This window comes from Oculina patagonica, chromosome 14 (assembly GCF_052425735.1).
Source record: "Oculina patagonica isolate OP01 chromosome 14, crgOcupat, whole genome shotgun sequence".
NCBI lineage: Eukaryota > Metazoa > Cnidaria > Anthozoa > Scleractinia > Oculinidae > Oculina > Oculina patagonica.
The window spans coordinates 7016576-7034587 of NC_135771.1; the positions used below are offsets into that span (position 1 = coordinate 7016576).

At 38.6% G+C, this 18012-nt stretch overlaps 2 protein-coding genes across 5 annotated transcripts in view; both read left to right on the forward strand.

The window, feature by feature from the left end:
- Positions 1 to 18012, forward strand: part of LOC144638093 (receptor-type tyrosine-protein phosphatase S-like) — a 131178-nt gene that overhangs the window by 77564 nt on the left and 35602 nt on the right. For all 4 annotated transcript variants that reach the window (XM_078497237.1, XM_078497239.1, XM_078497240.1 and 1 more), the window contains one exon: positions 3385 to 3436. In XM_078497237.1, the coding sequence (XP_078353363.1) occupies positions 3385 to 3436 (52 nt within the window). The remainder of the gene's footprint in view (positions 1 to 3384; positions 3437 to 18012) is intronic.
- Positions 10248 to 13105, forward strand: LOC144638167 (uncharacterized). The gene has a single exon (XM_078497364.1). It carries the CDS (start codon positions 11410 to 11412, stop codon positions 13102 to 13104), a length of 1695 nt encoding a protein of 564 aa, XP_078353490.1. The 5' UTR covers positions 10248 to 11409; the 3' UTR covers position 13105.

Here is an 18012-nt window from a genome sequence, read left to right on the forward strand (position 1 = left end):
TTATCACACTCCTGACTGTTGTGAATTGAGTACATGTACTCAATCTATATACAGGTTGCTCTTCAAGCTTTCTTTGTCCAACTGCGAAGAAATTTGCTGGCATATTAATACAGAATTTAGTCTTTTTTTAAGATGAAGAAATTCTGAATTCGCAACAGAGAAAGCAGTGAAAGCTCGAGTTTCCTCTAATGAGATGTAGTGCTACTTCCAGTTGCATTTCACGTTAATAGTTGTTTGAACTGCATGAAGCTCACATCAATTGTGTTACTGGGAAGAACGGGTATATGTGTTTCAATCTGTGTGAAAACCAAAAAGCTTGGAATGTGCCACACCAAGTCTTCACTTACTTGAGAAAACACGACAATGTTTTTAATCAACGCCGCCATCTTGGAGGCGAATACCTTACATGACATACCTACCCATGGCGTGGGGGAAACCGCTGTGTGAAACACATTGTAGTCTCAGATTGCTCAGACTACGATCTTTATAAACAGCGGATTTTTTCTATAACACAACATGCGTCATGTAAGCTTTCTAATTCCAAGATGGCGGCAAACCATCGCTTTCTTGGCGATTTCTGGTAGTGAAATGGCCCTGGACTTTACTGGATTCCTTCGTTCTACACGCCTTATTTTGGAAAGGTTAAAGGCAGTAAAACAAAAGGAAAAGGGTGATTCCTTCGTACAGTCAACTGCAGCCATTACAAACACAATCTGGAATTCCATAGAGCTACATTATATCAATGATACTCAGCTCAGGACAGCAGGAAACGCTGCATGGATACGAAATATACCTTATACTTTCTTCTCCATGTTTACCTGATCATATTTGAAGAACGAGGGATACATACATGTACTCTTTTTAGCTGTTTACTTGTCCAATGTGTCAACATGACAAGCCTGTGCAACTGGCATTCCTGATTTCGATAGAACTTCAGTATATCAATGTCTACTGAACTCAGTACAGCAGGAAATTATGCATGGATAGGAAAGATGCCTAAACCAAATGGGGTTAATTGTTTTCATTGGGACATAGATCTCATGAAGTTGGTAAGATTGCATATTTGAGTTGATTCTCATAAGTTTGCTGTTTGCAAATAGTATAACAGACCACAACAAAATTGTTGTTGCAATATTTTAACCTCTGTCATGTCTAAAGAACGAGGCATTCATGTATGTATGTACTTTTACAGTTGTTGATTTAAATAACATAACTTTGCTGGCTTGACGATATTATCGTCAAATTTGTCACTTTCGTCAATTTCGTTAAATGCGTCAGCACTGCATGAGTTGAGTTAAATGACATAACTTTGTTGGCTTGATGATAATTTCGTCAAATTTGTCACTTTCGCCAATGTCGTCAAATTTGTCAGCACTGCATGGGTTGAGTTAAATGACATAACTTTGCTGGCTTGACAAATTTGACGAAATTTCGTCATTTTTGTCAATTTCGTCATTTTCGTCAAATTCGTCAGCACTGCATGGGTTGAGTTAAATGACATAACTTTGCTGGCTTGACGAATTTGACAAAATTTCGTCAAATTCGTCATTTTCGCCAATTTTGTCAATTTCGTCAAATTCGTCAGCACTGCATGGGTTGAGTTAAATGACATAACTTTGCTGGCTTGACAAATTTGACGAAATTTCATCAAATTCGTCATTTTCGCCAATTTCGTCAGCACTGCATGGGTTGAGTTAAATGACATACGGTAACTTTGTTGTCTTGACGAATCTGACAAAATTTCGTCAAATTTGTCATTTTCGTCAATTTCGTCATTTTCGTCAAATTCGTCAGCACTGCATGGGTTGAGTCAGAAGCTGGTTGAGTCAAATTCGTCTGCACTGCATGGGTTGAGTTAAATGACATAACTTTGTCACGTCTAAAGAACGAGTCATTCATGTATGTATGCACATTTCCAGTTGTTCAGTTAAATGACATAACTTTGCTCATTTTCGTCATTTTCATCAAATTCGTCAGCACTGCATGGGTTGAGTTAAATGACATAACTTTGCTGTCTTGACAAAATTTCGTCAAATTCGTCATTTTCGTCAATTTCGTCATTTTCGTCAAATTCGTCAGCACTGCATGGGTTGAGTTAAATGACATAACTTTGCTGTCTTGACGAATCTGACGAAATTTCGTCAAATTCGTCATTTTCGTCAATTTCGTCATTTTCGTCAAATTTGTCAGCACTGCATGGGTTGAGTTAAATGACATAACTTTGCTGTCTTGACGAATCTGACGAAATTTCGTCAAATTCGTCATTTTCGTCAATTTCGTCATTTTCGTCAGCACTGCATGGGTTGAGTTAAATGACATAACTTTGCTGTCTTGACGAATCTGACGAAATTTCGTCAAATTCGTCACTTTCGTCAATTTCGTCATTTTCGTCAAATTCGTCAGCACTGCATGGGTTGAGTTAAATGACATAACTTTGCTGTCTTGACGAATCTGACGAAATTTCGTCAAATTCGTCATTTTCATCAATTTCGTCATTTTCGTCAAATTCGTCAGCACTGCATGGGTTGAGTTAAATGACATAACTTTGCTGTCTTGACGAATCTGACGAAATTTCGTCAAATTCGTCATTTTCGTCAATTTCGTCAAATTCGTCAGCACTGCATTGGTTGAGTTAAATGACATAACTTTGCTGTCTTGACGAATCTGACGAAATTTCGTCAAATTCATCATTTTCGTCAATTTCGTCATTTTCGTCAAATTCGTCAGCACTGCATGGGTTGAGTTAAATGACATAACTTTGCTGTCTTGACGAATCTGACAAAATTTCGTCAAATTTGTCATTTTCGTCAATTTCGTCATTTTTGTCAAATTCGTCAGCACTGCATGGGTTGAGTTAAATGACATAACTTTGCTGTCTTGACGAATCTGACGAAATTTCGTCAAATTCGTCATTTTCGTCAATTTCGTCATTTTCGTCAAATTCGTCAGCACTGCATGGGTTGAGTTAAATGACATAACTTTGCTGTCTTGACGAATCTGACGAAATTTCGTCATTTTCGCCAAATTCGTCAATTTCGTCATTTTCGTCGAATTCGTCAGCACTGCATGGGTTGAGTTAAATGACATAACTTTGCTGTCTTGACGAATTTGACAAAATTTCGTCAAACGGCGAATTTGGCGAAATTTCGCCAAAATTTCGCCAAATTCGTCATTTTCGTCGTTGCGTGCATTTCTGGACATAAGTGATTTTTATAGTGATTGGAATTAGAATGTTCTATCTATTCAGTGGAGGTCATTAAGTAGTAAATTTTGTGATGGGAAAGTAAACATCTATGCATGTTAAACCTTTTACAAATGGTGTTAGTTATATAGTAAAAAACATTGTTGACTGAATTGTTCAAAATTTTCATATTATTTTCGTAGAGAATTTTGGAGGGAGAAGTCAGCAAAGTTGCTACAATTTCTGTTACTCAAGGTAATTATTTAACTTTACTATAAATAACTTGGGAGTCCCAATATTATTTAAATGAAGCTCCAAATGAAAGGCACCATAGCCTTATCGTTTGTGTGCTATAATACTGAACGTTCCTGAAGTCTGTGAATTTGAACCAAGCCAAGGTCCCTGTCCTTGTACTATACTCTCACAGTGCTAACGCCTATCTCTATTGAGGGGTACCATGAAATGCTGGGGTATCCATTTGAGGACTAGCCTCTCACATAGTAGGAGTAGTAATACATGAACTTCAAGTTGCTTGAATATTTCTAGAAACCGGAAAAAATCCTAACTACTTGGTTGCAGAGGTGGAAAGAAAGTGCTTCTCCTACCTATCTTCATTTTTGAAGGCATTTAAGTGCTGTCATCTGCATTTTTCACCTTAAAGGAGAAGTTCACTCCAGAATGGCCATTAATTTTTTTTTTACGCCAATAAAACGTTTATGCAAAGATATGTTATTCACCAAAATTTCAGCTTCTAACGAGCGCTTAAACCCTACGAAATCCTTTTCTGAAGTAGCCCAAAACTCGACAACTGAACGCCGCCATCTTGGAGCTGTTAATGTACCGTAGAATTCCGGTTATAAGCCCCCCCGCTTATAAGCCCCCCCGGTTATAGGCCCATCATCCTGGAAACAAAAAAATACATCCGGTTATAAGCCCCCCCGGATATAAGCCCCCCTCTACCAGATGACAGTACTGAATAGAGCTAAATGTTGCTTTATTATGTGTTTTTAACTTAAAAACGTATTTCCATCAACACTCTCGTGGCTCGTTTTGAAACGTTTTTTTCATTCCGCTTATAAGCCCTCCCGGATATAAGCCCCTCCGCTTATAAGCCCACCCAAAACCCCTTACGAAGTTGTATAAGCCCAGGGCTTATAACCGGAATTCTACGGTATGCGTGACGTCAAAGAGCTCAGCCTGAAGTTGAGCGGGAAAATCTAGTTTTAATTACTTCAAACTCCTTGTTTCTTTGTAGTGGCTTTTGTTTGTCAAAATGCCTGTTTGTGCAGCTCCATTTTGCTTAAACAGAGCTCCAAGAAATACAAAAAGAGGTATTTCCGTTTTCACCGTCTTTCAATATTTAAAGAACAATTGCTCAAAAGCGGACACAAATATTTGTGTGTTCCGGCGTTAAATCGGGGTCCGATCGAGTTCATTATCGAAGTGCAATTTTCTGCAACTTTTTTAGGTTGATCTATTATTACCTATCCTTTGAGACCCTCGATTTTTCTCGTCGTCCCGCTCGACAATCTGTCTCTGGGTCTCCGAGGATGATCATGTTACCAATGTTGCAGTATTGCATTGCATAAGGTACGTGCATATTGCAATCAAGATTTGTGACAAACAGAACATAAACAACCAAGAAGTCCATAAACGGCAATGTCGCCAATGTCCTTCGCGGTAATAAACGTCCTCCTCCACTGTTCGCGTCAGTCATGACGACATGAACGCGAACATTGCTGTTTCGTTTTGTTTACAGCATCCATCCTAGTTATTTTACGCCGGACGTTTCCTTGAACATTTTAAAAAATTACCAAAGTAGCAGACCGTACCAGTTTGTCGTAGCAGTGCTACTGAAAATAATATATTTACTTGTTTGCTTGGCCACAAATAATCGCCGGGACCTCGATCAAACGCCCCCAGGGTTTATTTAAAAGTTAGCAGTTTTGACCCGGCGTTTATACGAAGCCGGCTTTTAATCGGGGACCCGCGTTTAATCGAGAAAATACGACGAAGTCAACAACAACGACAGAGAGTTTCTCTGGTTGATTAAAAATCCTCCCTGAAATAAAGTAAAAAAGTGAAATAGCATAATCGTAACATTGGTTGGTATTGCGTCTGCCTTTTTCTTTTTTTTGTGGGTATTTTCACTCAAGAGACTGTATCTGTGATCTTGTTCGAAGCAGTCTTCCGTATAGTTTTCGGAACACACAAATATTTATGTCCGCTTTGCCAGGAATTTTTCGTTTCTGCCCATTCTTATAATCCATTCGTGAGCATTTTTTCTTTTAGATATTGAAAGACGGTGAAAGGTTTTTGTCGAACATATTTTCCATGTTCCGAACTCGTGTTTATTAATTGCGATCGTTACATTTCCATACAAACTCTTATGTTAAGGTTGTTGCGTCATGCCATTTTGAAATGTTCACTACTCCCGGTGAGCTTCGGCTACCTACAGTTGTAATAGTACAGTAAATGGTTTGAACCCAGGAGTATCAGTAGTTCGTATAGTGTGATCGTCCGGGTGAGAGTAGTTCTGAGAAGAACTGTTGTTGGTGACTGACGTTTCGACAACCTGAGCGGAAGTCATCTTCAGAGTCAAGTGAAAAGTTGTTGTCAGTCGATGATGTTATAAGTCTAATAGTATTTGAGGATGAATTCCATCGATCAGTGATCAGTTAGTTTCACTTCTCTTTCGGTTGTACACACAGTGAGAGTTGAAGAGGGTGACGTACCGTATCCTTAAATATTAATAATAATTATTTTTTTTATCTCACCAGGGAGTTCATTTTTATCACTTTTAATAATTCCTTTTAATAATAATTTCCTTATAATAATAATGCTATCGTAAATACGAGCTTCTGAATTCAGCAAATGTTTGTGTTTACGCGAGTAAAAATGTTGCAGGCGTTTCTTAGACGTAGCTTCGAAAGTAGATTAAATAAAGTGAGCTTTATATTCAAAAGGGAAAGTAAAATCTTACCCTAATGCATACTTGTTCCCTCATTTCTGTTCCAGATTAAATTTGTCGATTAGGGCCTTCAACGTTCATCGTTTTTCGATTGATCTTTGACGATTTCTCAGCTATAAAGCCGCGACTGAAGCAGACGGGAAACGAATTTGTGAAAGTGGTGCAGCCGCTTCTTTTGGTGCGAATTTCTGAGCGATACAATTAATTTTTAATTCTTCAGCTAGCGATACAATTTGGGATAAATTGTTCCGACGTCAACCAATCAGACGCGAGTATTTACGGTAGCAGTGTTAATATTATTCTGATTATTAAAGGAAATTTTAGTGTGATTGTCAGATGTTGCTGTGAAAAATAAATTTAAACCTGCACTCCCAAACTGTCTCAGGTAAGCCGGTCATCAAAGACCTGCCAGAAAGAACCATTTTAGCAGTGGGTGAACTAGCAATCCTAACATGTGAGGTCAGTGGAGATCCAGAGCCTTCTGTCACGTGGAGTAAAGATGGAGACACTAACATACCGCGAGCTCAGTTTAGGAATGATGGACGCATTCTTTAATTCATAAGAAAGTTAACAAAGGAGTTTTTTTTGGAAAAAATCAGTTAATAAAATTAAGTTGATTAAAAATGATAGTGAAAAACATAAGTGCGTTCGATTTTTCTCTCTTCACATAGTGCCACCTATCATTATTGAAGACATTTCCCCACCTTCAGTTATATGTGAGAGGCAAACCCTGTGCTTACTTTCTTGCTACGCGAGTAGTGGTTCTCCGTTTACGTACTCTTGGACAAAGAATGGCCAGGTTCCAGTAGGTGATGACATCAATATCTTGAACAACAGCATTGTTCTTACGCCTCGTGATGAAGAGGATTATGGGGAGTATGTGTGCCATGCTATAAACAGCTTTGGTTCCGCGGCTTACAGAATCACCCTTTCAGAGGGTCACAAATCTTCATCTGCAGACGAAATAAAGGGAGATGACCGTGAGTATTGTAAATAAGTATAGGTGATAAAAAGAGACTGTTTTTCACCAACCATAAACACAACCGTGTTATGACATCACGCTCCGACTGTTCACAAGTCTAAGGCTTTCATCCAAATGGTAACTAACCAACTACGCTATTTACTTGATCGTGATTTATCTGGTGCATAGTGTTATCCATTTCTTGAACACCCAAGACCACGAACATAACTGTGAACAAAAGAAGACCTAACAGCTTTGCTCTTCTTGTGCTTATGCGTATGCGTGTTTTTAGTAGGACGTGCATGTCTCACGTATACTTCATTTATAAACTGAATGATCTTTCCCAAAACAATAGTTTTAATTGGCATCGGCGTAACCATAGCAATACAGTGATGACGCCTTGTTTTTTAAATTTTAAGTAAAAAATAGTTAAGATGCTTCGGATCGGAGCTGCAAGTCTATTTCCATTCCATCAACAGAGGTGCATATAAGTGGCGTCTAATGTGGACATCTTGGAAATTGCTTAAAGAAGCTTTCAATAATGTTTTTGCTTCTTGTTATTCCTTTTTGACAGAAGTAAACGGCATTTTCAATGCTACGGTCATCACTTTGTCCTGCATTATTTTTTTGTTGCTTGTTGTAATTGGCGTGTTGACATGGCGGCTTAGACGAGCTGTCCCTAACAACAGAACAACGACTGCAGACAAGGCCATCACGGATGACATTGGTCAACCTGACTTGCCACTTGATCAGCGCGTGTCAGAGCCAGTTTCTTATATGGAACTCCGTCCCAGGCCTTCAGAAGGGCAGTCTCGTGCACCTCCAGAGTATGCAAGTCTACAGGAAGCAAACAAGAATCCTGGATATTACAATGTGGGATTTACGAAACGAGCCAATCGAAACGAACACGACTCACCACGTGATCAGCAAGTGTCAGAACCAGGTGCATACATGGAAGTACATCCCAGGCCTTCGGCGGAGCAGTCACGTGCACCTGCCGAGTACAAGAATCTACAAGGAACAAAAAAGAATCCTGAATATTACAATGTGGGATTGAACAAAGGAAACAGTAGAAAAAAACCTGAAGAAATTTACGAAGAAGTAGGAAATGCTCAAAGTTGAGTTGTTTCTAGTTTCGTCTTACTTTATACTCTTGTCTTTTGATTGCATGGTTTGAGGTACATTGGTCAGTATCTTACGATCAGTTCTCTCCTTATTACACAGAGAACGTACTACATGACACACTCTTAAAATTGTTCTGTAGAAGATGGTGAACGTAGCTTGGGTGTCGCAGTCTAGTTAGAAAAGTACTAGTAGTAATGTTTTAGGTATTGAGGTTTTTAAAAAAACATATGCACAATTAATAGATTGCTCATCAAGCACATGTAATAAATTACGTGGTGTCAAGAAACAGAAGTTAAAGTATTAGTTGTCGTAGAATATATAGAGGTTATTGACTTTAAAGGGGTCTATAGACCATTTCCAGTTCTTTTTAACCCTGGTGCAAAACATTTCATGAAGAACGAGTTTTATTAGCATGTTCAATTTTACGACAAACGTACTTTTATTTGTTGTCGCGTCCCGAGACAAAACAATATGGTAACTTCAGCTGTTTCCAATGTGGAGGGCACAGTCTAAGTTGTACGTGATGTGTGGAAAAATGTCACGCGTCCCTCCGACTTGAAGGTTTATGATCGTGTGCTTAAACTTGGGTGAAGTTCCCAAATTAAACAAAACCTCTTTGGTGACGTATCGTAATTAAACATAACTTAACTATACTTTTAAAGTCTGTTTTGCTAGTATGTATCACAATGGTTTCTAAGACCTTACATAAGACCTTACAGTCATTTACACAATGTCAGTGCTCTCATCACTGCGTTCAGCAATCAGAATAGACAGGACTACTAATTTATTTTTCCAGTTTGTTGTATTCGTGCTCTAAGCCGACTGGCATATTTTTTAACTTCTGTTACAGATGTTAATTTGTTTTTTACAAAAATACCGGAAAATACCGGTTATAAGCCCTGGGCTTATACAACTTCGTAAGGGGTATTAGGTAGGATTATAAACGGGAGGCTTTTTATCCGGAGGGGGATGGGGGTTTATAAGGGGAATAAATAAAACGTTTCGAAACAAGCCATGCAGTGGGGGACTTATAACCGCTATAACCGGATGTTTTTTTTGTTGTTGCTATGGGAGGGGGGCTTATGACCGGGATTTTACGGGATTTGTAGATAGCAGTATTTGTAGCCAATATATATTTGAAGGTAATAAAATGATTTCTTAAGAATGGAATCATGATTTGCAGGTAGACTAATATGATGCTGGTAGGACATAAAAAAAATTATTTAATAGAATATTTATAGATGAAGAATGTTAAAAGATCTTAAAGTATTTGTAGATAAAATGTAAATAGATCATAAAATATTTTTAGGGAACGGAATATTTGTAGATAATAAAATATTAGTAAATCATAGAGTATATGTAGCAATAGAATTTTGCTCGTAAATAAAATATTTGTAGACAATAAATATTGTTTGTTTGTTATGTGGGTTATAAAAATTTTAGTAGATGAAAATGTTTGTAGAGAACAGAATATTTGTACGTAATTAAACCTAGTTAAATTCTAGTATCAGATCACAAAATATTTCAGGTATAGATTATTTGATGATAAAAGGTTTAAAGATCAATATTTTTGGGTAAAAGAGTATTTGTAATTGTATACATTAGAAAGAAGCGAGGTCATTTAAGTAATGTTTAATAAATGAGCAGCAGTGTTTTATCAAGTTTAAAAAACGAGGCGCAGCCGAGTGTTTTAGACTTGATAAAACACGAACTGCGAATTTTATTGAACGGCTTAAAAATCTTCTGATGTAGATCAACTCATTCTTGCACTAATATTTAGATTTGGGGTTATTTTGGCCTAGAAAATTGGACGTAAAGTTTAGCCGTGTCTTTATCAGATATAAAGACACTCATTAAACATTCATTTCTTTTGTATTTTCTTTATGAATTATTAATGAGGTTTTTAATTTGTAGGTAGAGTAGACTATTGGAATATTATAGGTAATGTAATATTTGTAGTAAATTTTCACCTTAAGTATTTTGGACCCCCAAAATGAATTTCCTCAAACTTTCTCAGAATAAAGGTCCTGATGAGTGATTCACATAAATATAATTTTGAGCTCCATCCGATTTATATTTTAGCAACAGTGAATGAATTTCGGTTTGGGGGATCTCAGAAGGGTTTCACTGGCAATTTTTCGACACTTTTTAAAAAACTCGTCGCGAAAAGAAAACCTAATGAGACCGAATATTCAGTCATTATTCGGTAGAAGGGAATGTTCGCTATTTATTACTGGTTTGGTTTTGGATTTTGAAAAAATTTGAATTTTTTACAATTTTTTATCTTTTCCCCATTTGAAGCTAAGTTCGAAGGTTCGAAAAAATGGCCAAGTTTGAACGAAAATACCGCCAATGATACATGATTTGACTTCACAAACTTACACTCCAGTGAAAGAGCAATGTCTCCGCTTCAAATATATGCAATAAAATTTTGGGGCAGTTAAAAGTACGAATTGTGAGAAGTAAAAATTCAAACAGTATTTTTGTAAACAAACGCCGCCTTCGCGAAATAACTCAACCAACGGAAAAAAATTAACGCAGAGAGAAAAATTAATACAGTCCACTTACCTGCCAGATTATCAATGAGTGTAGGTAGCTAAACACCAAGTTCCATTCTCGGCAGTACAGAAGCAGATTTTTGAGGAATTAGTACGGAATTTTCACTTTCAGCTCCGAGTCAGATATATATGAAGCCTTTGGAAATATCAGTGCGAAAATTGAATTGTCGGCTGTCGAATACAAGTAAATCGCCGTTTGTTAGAAATTAAAAATCTTATTGTTAACTGAAAGGTCAAGAATGCAATCAATATTTCCCAAACACTTACCTTCAAAGCAGGGTTAACGACAAGAATATGTAGAATTTGTTGAAGAATTCGAAAGAGTTTCCGCCATTAACTAGATTGCGTTACTCAAACACGCAAGGCATGCCGGTTACACACATATATGATAGGAGTTTTGGCACAAATCGCGACAACTCGCTCGGCTCGCCTGGGCTCGCCTTGCTCATTGTCGCGATTAGTGACCAAAACTCCTATCATATATATGTGTGTGCAAAAATCGCGAGCGGCACCCAAAATCTCTGCGGCTTGAGCGCTCACAAATCTCAAGTTGACTTGCTGTGCCAGAATTAATTCCTATTGAACAAATGCTTTTTCTTGGTATAACGCCGACATGACTGCTGCAAGTTATTCGCAAGAAGTTTTGCAAGCACTGATGAAGGAAATTCGTGAATTTCAAATGAATCCTCAAAGGAACGAAACGTTTTTATTGGCCCAATCCGATTTCAATGAATGGCTACGCGTGTGGAAAATGACCATACCAGAAGGAGGCCAAATCAGTAAAGATCTTTTTGTCTTTCAAAAGAAAACAAAAGAAAAGTTTGTTGATTTGGTAAAGAATGAAATAAAAGATTTGAAAAGCGTAAAAGTAACCTTTGAGGTGAAAATAAAGTTTACAAAAGAAAATTTTGAGACTGGTGTAACACAAGAGATGGATCATTATTTTAAAGAAAAAAAACCGCACGTTTTTAACGAACATAATAAACAACAGATAAAACAAGAGTTTGATAGATTTATTGAAATAGCAAAGGGTGAAATTGAGGCTTGGTCAGAGCGGGGCTCAGGATGGGTTCTTGAAAGAATAATTGCTGCGTATGTAAATGTTGCACGCTATCAGCCATTGCGCGGAGAAACATTCTTACCTCTCCCAGCCAATTTGGCAAAAAAGAAAGCAATCATTAACGTGCAAAACAGGGATAACGAATGTTTGAAGTGGGCTTTGAGAGCTGCTTTATTTCCACCAAGTGATGGGAAAAATCCACAAAGAACAAGCAAATACCCTGTTAATGACGGAATTAACTATGAAGGAATTGTCTTTCCAACACCTGTAAAACAGCTTGACAAGCTTGAGGCGCAAAACAGAAACCTCGCAATAAATGTGTTCGGCTGGGAAGACAATCGTGTGATTGTGCACAGAATAAGCAAAAAAGAAAAAACTATTTCTCGTATTAACCTTATGTTAATTGAGTCAGGATTAATTCAGCATTACTGTTTTGTAAAAAAAGTAAGCGCTCTGCTTTACGATCAGAGCAAAGCACACAACGCAAAACACTTTTGCATGTTGTGCTTGACCAGTTTCACAAGAGCTGACTTGCTTGAGAACCACGAAAAATATTGCAATGGCATGAACGGCAGGCCGACAAGGATCGAGATGCCGGAAAAGGGGAAAAACACTATTTCTTTCCAAAATCATCACAAACAGATGAAAGTCCCATACGTTATATATGCGGACTTTGAGGCTTTGGTCAGAAAGATTTCAGGCTGCGAGCGTGGGCCAGAGAGCAGTCAAAAAAGCTACACAGAGAAGACAGAACAGCATGAGGCATGTGGTTTTGCTTACACGGTTGTTAGGAGTGATGGAAAAAACAAACGGCCATTTGTTTACAGGGGTGAAAATGCTGTTGAAGTGTTTTTGAAGTGCCTTCAAGTGGAAGAAAAAATAATAAAAAATAATTTGTCAACACTGCAACCACTTATTATGACTTCAGAAGATTGGAGAAAATTTAAAAATGCAACTGAATGCCACATTTGCAACAAAAGTTTGATAAAAGATCAATTTTTAGACTCATTGCCAGTTTGGGAAAGCGAATATGAAGATGCAAAACCTGTTTATTGTGGCCAAACGCATAAAAAATGTTTTTATGAAGAAAGAAAAAATGATTTTTATAATCCTGCTGAAGACATAAATTACAATTACTTCTTAAAAAAAATAACAAAAAAAAAAAAGACAAAGAAGAAGCACAAAAACAAAAAAACTGCATGTTTTGTGGAAAATCTTTACTTCAGAAAAACTTTAGAGATGCGGTGAAAGATCATTGCCACATAACAGGCAATTACCGCGGTGCTGCTCACAACTCATGCAATCTAAAAATGAGGATAAAACCAATGACAGACCAAATACCAGTTGTATTTCACAACCTGAGGGGTTATGATGCGCACCATTTAATGCAAGCGATGTCAAAGCTTTCGCAAGAAACACAGAAAGAGGTAAAATGCGTAGCAAACAACATGGAGAAATACATTACATTTTCATTTGGTTGCCTTCGTTTTATTGACAGCCTAAACTTTCTTCAAGGAAGTCTTGATTCACTGGTAAATGCAACTCCAAAAGAGGCATTGAAAATAACAAAGTTATATCACAAAGAAACAGCGAAAAAAATGAAGAATTTAAAACAAAATCACTAAAAGAAAAAATAAAAGAAATAGAACAAAATGCTGAACTTCTTTACAAAAAAGGCATTTTTCCTTACAAATACATGGACTCATGGGAAAGATTTAATGAGACAAGTTTGCCAGAAAAAGAAAAGTTTTATAGCAAGCTTAACGATGAACACATAACTGACGAAGAATACGAGCATGCAAATAGTGTGTGGAAAACTTTTGGATGCGAAACTCTTGGAGATTACCACAACCTTTATGTTAAAACGGATGTAACTCTTTTGGCGGATGTTTTTGAGAACTTTCGCAATATATGTAAAGAAAAGTATGAGCTCGATCCAGCACACTATTTTACTTCTCCAGGCCTTTCTTGGGACGCACTCTTGAAAAAGACAGGCGTACAGCTTGAGCTACTGACTGACCCCGAAATGCATCTTTTTGTGGAAAGGGGAATAAGAGGAGGCATTTCAATGGCTAGCAAGAGATACGCAGTGGCAAACAATCCTTACGTTGAGGGATACGACGACAAAAAACCAAAAAAATACATAATGTATCTTGACGCGAACAACCTTTATGGGTGGGCAATGAGCAAGCCACTTCCAAAAAGTGGTTTTAAATGGAAAAGAGTCATGCCGAGTGAAAAAGAAATAATGAAAAAAAGGAGAATGACAAAACAGGCTGGATATTGGAGGTCGACCTCGAATACCCAGCAGAACTCCATGAATGCCACAACAGCTATCCGTTGGCTCCAGAAAAAAAGAAAATTAACAGGGAAATGTATTCACCTTACCAAAAAAGGATAATAAATGAACTTGAACATGACCCACCTGACACTGAAAAGCTTGTGTTAACACTTGAGGACAAAAGTAATTATGTTGTTCATTATCGAAACTTGCAGTTTTATCTGAAACAAGGAATGAAACTAAAAAAAGTTCACAATGTTATTGAATTCGAACAGGAATGTTGGATGGAGCCGTACATCCGGATGAACACAGAATTCAGGAAAGAAGCGAAAAACGACTTTGAAAAGAACTTTTACAAGCTCATGAATAACTCAGTCTTTGGAAAAACAATGGAAAACCTGCGTAACCGTGTTGACATAAAAATAGTGCGAAGCAATGAAACAAACAAAATAAGAAAATTAGTTGCCAGTCCGTTGTACTCAAGACATGCAGTTTTCAAACGACTTGGTCGGGATTGACATGCGCAAAAGCAAGCTTGTTCTTAATAAGCCTGTCTACACAGGTATGACTATTCTTGACGTAAGCAAGATACTGATGTACGACTTCTTTTACAACCATCTGAAAAATGTATACGGCCCGCGCTGCGAGCTATTGTATACAGACACAGACAGCCTTTTGCTCGAGATCGAAACAGATGACATCTACGAAGACATGGAATGGAACAAAACTTTGTATGATACAAGCGACTACCCAAAAGAGCATCCATTCCACTCATACGAAAACAAAAAGGTATTGGGAAAAATGAAAGACGAATGCGCAGGAACTCCCATAGCAGAGTGTGTTTGTCTGAGACCGAAAATGTACTCAATAATTTATGGGGCGCAAACCGAAGACCAAAAAAATATAAAAAAAGCGAAGGGTGTAAAAAAGAGCGTTGTCAAGAAGCAAATAATGCATGAACAGTATAAGAAAACGCTTTTTGGTACTAAGCAGTTATTGCATGGAATGAACATACTTAGAAGCGAGGGTCATGAGATTTACGGAATGCATCTCAACAAGGTCTCGCTGTCGCCTTTTGACTCAAAGCGATGGATAGCGGATGATGGGATACATACAAATGCTTACGGATATAAGCCGACATAAACAGAACGTTTATAGCTTTTCTGGTGGTAACTGTGTATTTTGAGGAATAACAAGCAATTCTTCACGCACGAAGCTGCGCTTGGGGCCATTGTGCAAGTAGTAAAGAACTGGCTGATTAGGTTTAGTAACAGACCTTTCAATGCTGTAGACTTTTAATGACCAAATCGGATCTGTAGCCCTTTTTACGCCGCCTTCTAGCTCGCCAGGTTGGTAGAGATAGCGCACATTAATGAGAGAGGGGAGTTTTTTTTCTTTCTTGCCAACAGGCCTTGTATATTTTGAGGATGGTTTGGAGGAAACAGCTTTTTCTTTGATTGCAGCAGCAGGTTTTTTTCCGGTAAGACTGGTAACTTCGTTGTTAAGGGCGGCAACAACTTCTGGGAGCCTTTTTACCCACGCTGTCAACCGCTGGCCAGACGGCAGGTTCATCTCGACACCGTACTGATAACCAAACAGGCGCTCTGCCAGTGTTTGATTAAAACGTTCAACAATGGCTTGATCTCTGTGAATGTTAACACGCCCGTGCCTAATATAAGTTTTGTGATTTTCCATTTCTTTGGTAACAGCTCCCATAAATTCGCGCCCTTCAACTTGCAGCATCTGTGGCCATTTTAGTGCACTTCGCCTGTAAATTGTCTGAAAACCTTTTGCAACCTCAGTTGAATCTTTGGAGGTCAAAGGCTCAGCCTCTTTGTAACGGCTGGCAACGTCAACAACAGTCAGCACGTATTTGTAAACTTTTCGCCCTCGCGGCAGTTTGTCGTGTGGCAGAAAAAGAAGGTCCGCCTGGTGGACCGCGTTAGGAGTAGAAACATCGAATTTTGGGCGAGGAACGTATCGTGGTGCCGGAAGGTAGATCTGCCAAAGGGCCTGCTTAACTAGCCACTTTTTTGCAGCATCTTCGGACACCTTGGCGGCCTTGGCTAATTATAGCCCTGAGGGCTATAGTAGACTTTCGAGATCTTTGCATCCATGCGTATACAAGAAAAAAAGAAAAGTTTAAAGAAACCGAAAGGCAGCGTACCCAAGTGCAAGCGCGCCAGCACCAACGAACATAAGTTCACCTTGTTTCTGTTGCTCGCTTGGCTGATAAAAATCAGAAAACTTTGGCTCTTTTGGAGGAATCATTTGCTTGTCAGGATGTGCCTGGTTGTAGAGTTTGAAAGCGTAGTCAGTGTTAGTGAAGTTCTGTTTGGCCTGCTCTATTATTTCCGCGTTGGTTTGTATCCAGTCGAGGAGCTTGGTGCGGTCGCGAGAGTATTTCGCGTAAGCTGCCTGGTAAGCCTCGAGAGCTTTGTCGTGTCTTTCTTTTTCTTTCAAAGCGGTGTCAGCTCCACCACCCAAAGCTCGAGCAAGGTAGTTGCCGCCAATGAAAGCAGCAGCGTTCAAGATAGCTCCGCCAGCCATAATCGCGATGCTTGCCATGGTGTGTCTTTGTCACGGAACTTTGTTCTTATATTATGCGAATTTTTTTTTAATTGGTGGGTAGGATTTTCTGGTCATCGAGATATTGTTTTAGTGCAAGACTGCCTGTTATGACGGCTGTGAACTTTAAATAGTTCATAAAACTGCTGCTTGGGTCGGATGTGAAGTTTTCTTTCACAACTCTTTTGGCAGCCCAGCCGATTCCGGCGGCGAGACCTGTAATGGTGGCGGCATCCATGAGTGTTTTCACGAGCTTGTTGTCGGACATGACGGTTCAGTATAAAAATAAATAAAAAAATATTCAATTGAAAATTGCTTGTTCATGCTGCGCCGGCTGCAACTTTTTTTGTGCTTTTGATACCTGCGTTGTACCCTTCATTATAGATTCTTTGGTCTTCTTCTTCGTCGACCTCTTCATCTTAACTTTCTTCTTCGGCGCCTTCATCGCGGGTCAGTTCAGAAAACTGGCTCAACCAAAAGATGCTTTCAATGCAAACATTGGTGTATTCCACCCAAAGCATTACAATGCCGGCCGATACGCCGAGTATAACTACATCACGTAAAGCAGGCAGTTGCGGTAACGGCATCGTTATAATAAATGAAAAATAAATATTTAAAAGAAATTTTTTAATTCATCAGACGGATTCCTCTTTTCGATTGCAGCGGAGATGTCGCACTTGGCAGCGCCGAAGCCGCTCTAACTGTGTTTTCAACTCTTGCACTTTCTGGTGTTACTTGAGAGTCATCACCTTCAACGCTTTTTCCCTTGAAAAATGTTTTAATGTCTTCGCGTTTGACATAAGTTGTAATAATTGCAACGGTAATACCCAGCAAAGAGATCCATTGATTTGTGCTGAGACCGCTGGATTCCGGCGGAGCCTCGGTCGGAGCTGGTGCTGCGGCTGGAGCGGGCGGAGTTACACTGCGCTTTGCAGACGCAGATTTCTTTTCCTTTTCTTTTGCAATTATGGTGGCAGCCTCGACAGCAGCTTTTTTCTGTGCTTCACGAGCCTGTTTTGTTTTTTCAGCTGCAAGCTTGCCAGCAGCTACTCGCTTTGGATTTTTGGCAGGCTTCGTTGCAGGAGTTGTTGAAGTAACTTGTGAGCCCGAAGGGCTCAAGCCATTTTGGCTGTTCTGTACTTCTTGAGCAATCGGAGTTTGTGATTCACGTTGTTCGAGCTCAGCCATTAAATATAATGAGAAAAAAAATAATATTTAAATGAAAAATGCTTAGCAAACTTTTTTGCTAAGCAATTGCTAAGCATTGTTCAGTAATTACTTAGCATTTTCTGAGCATTGCTCAGAAA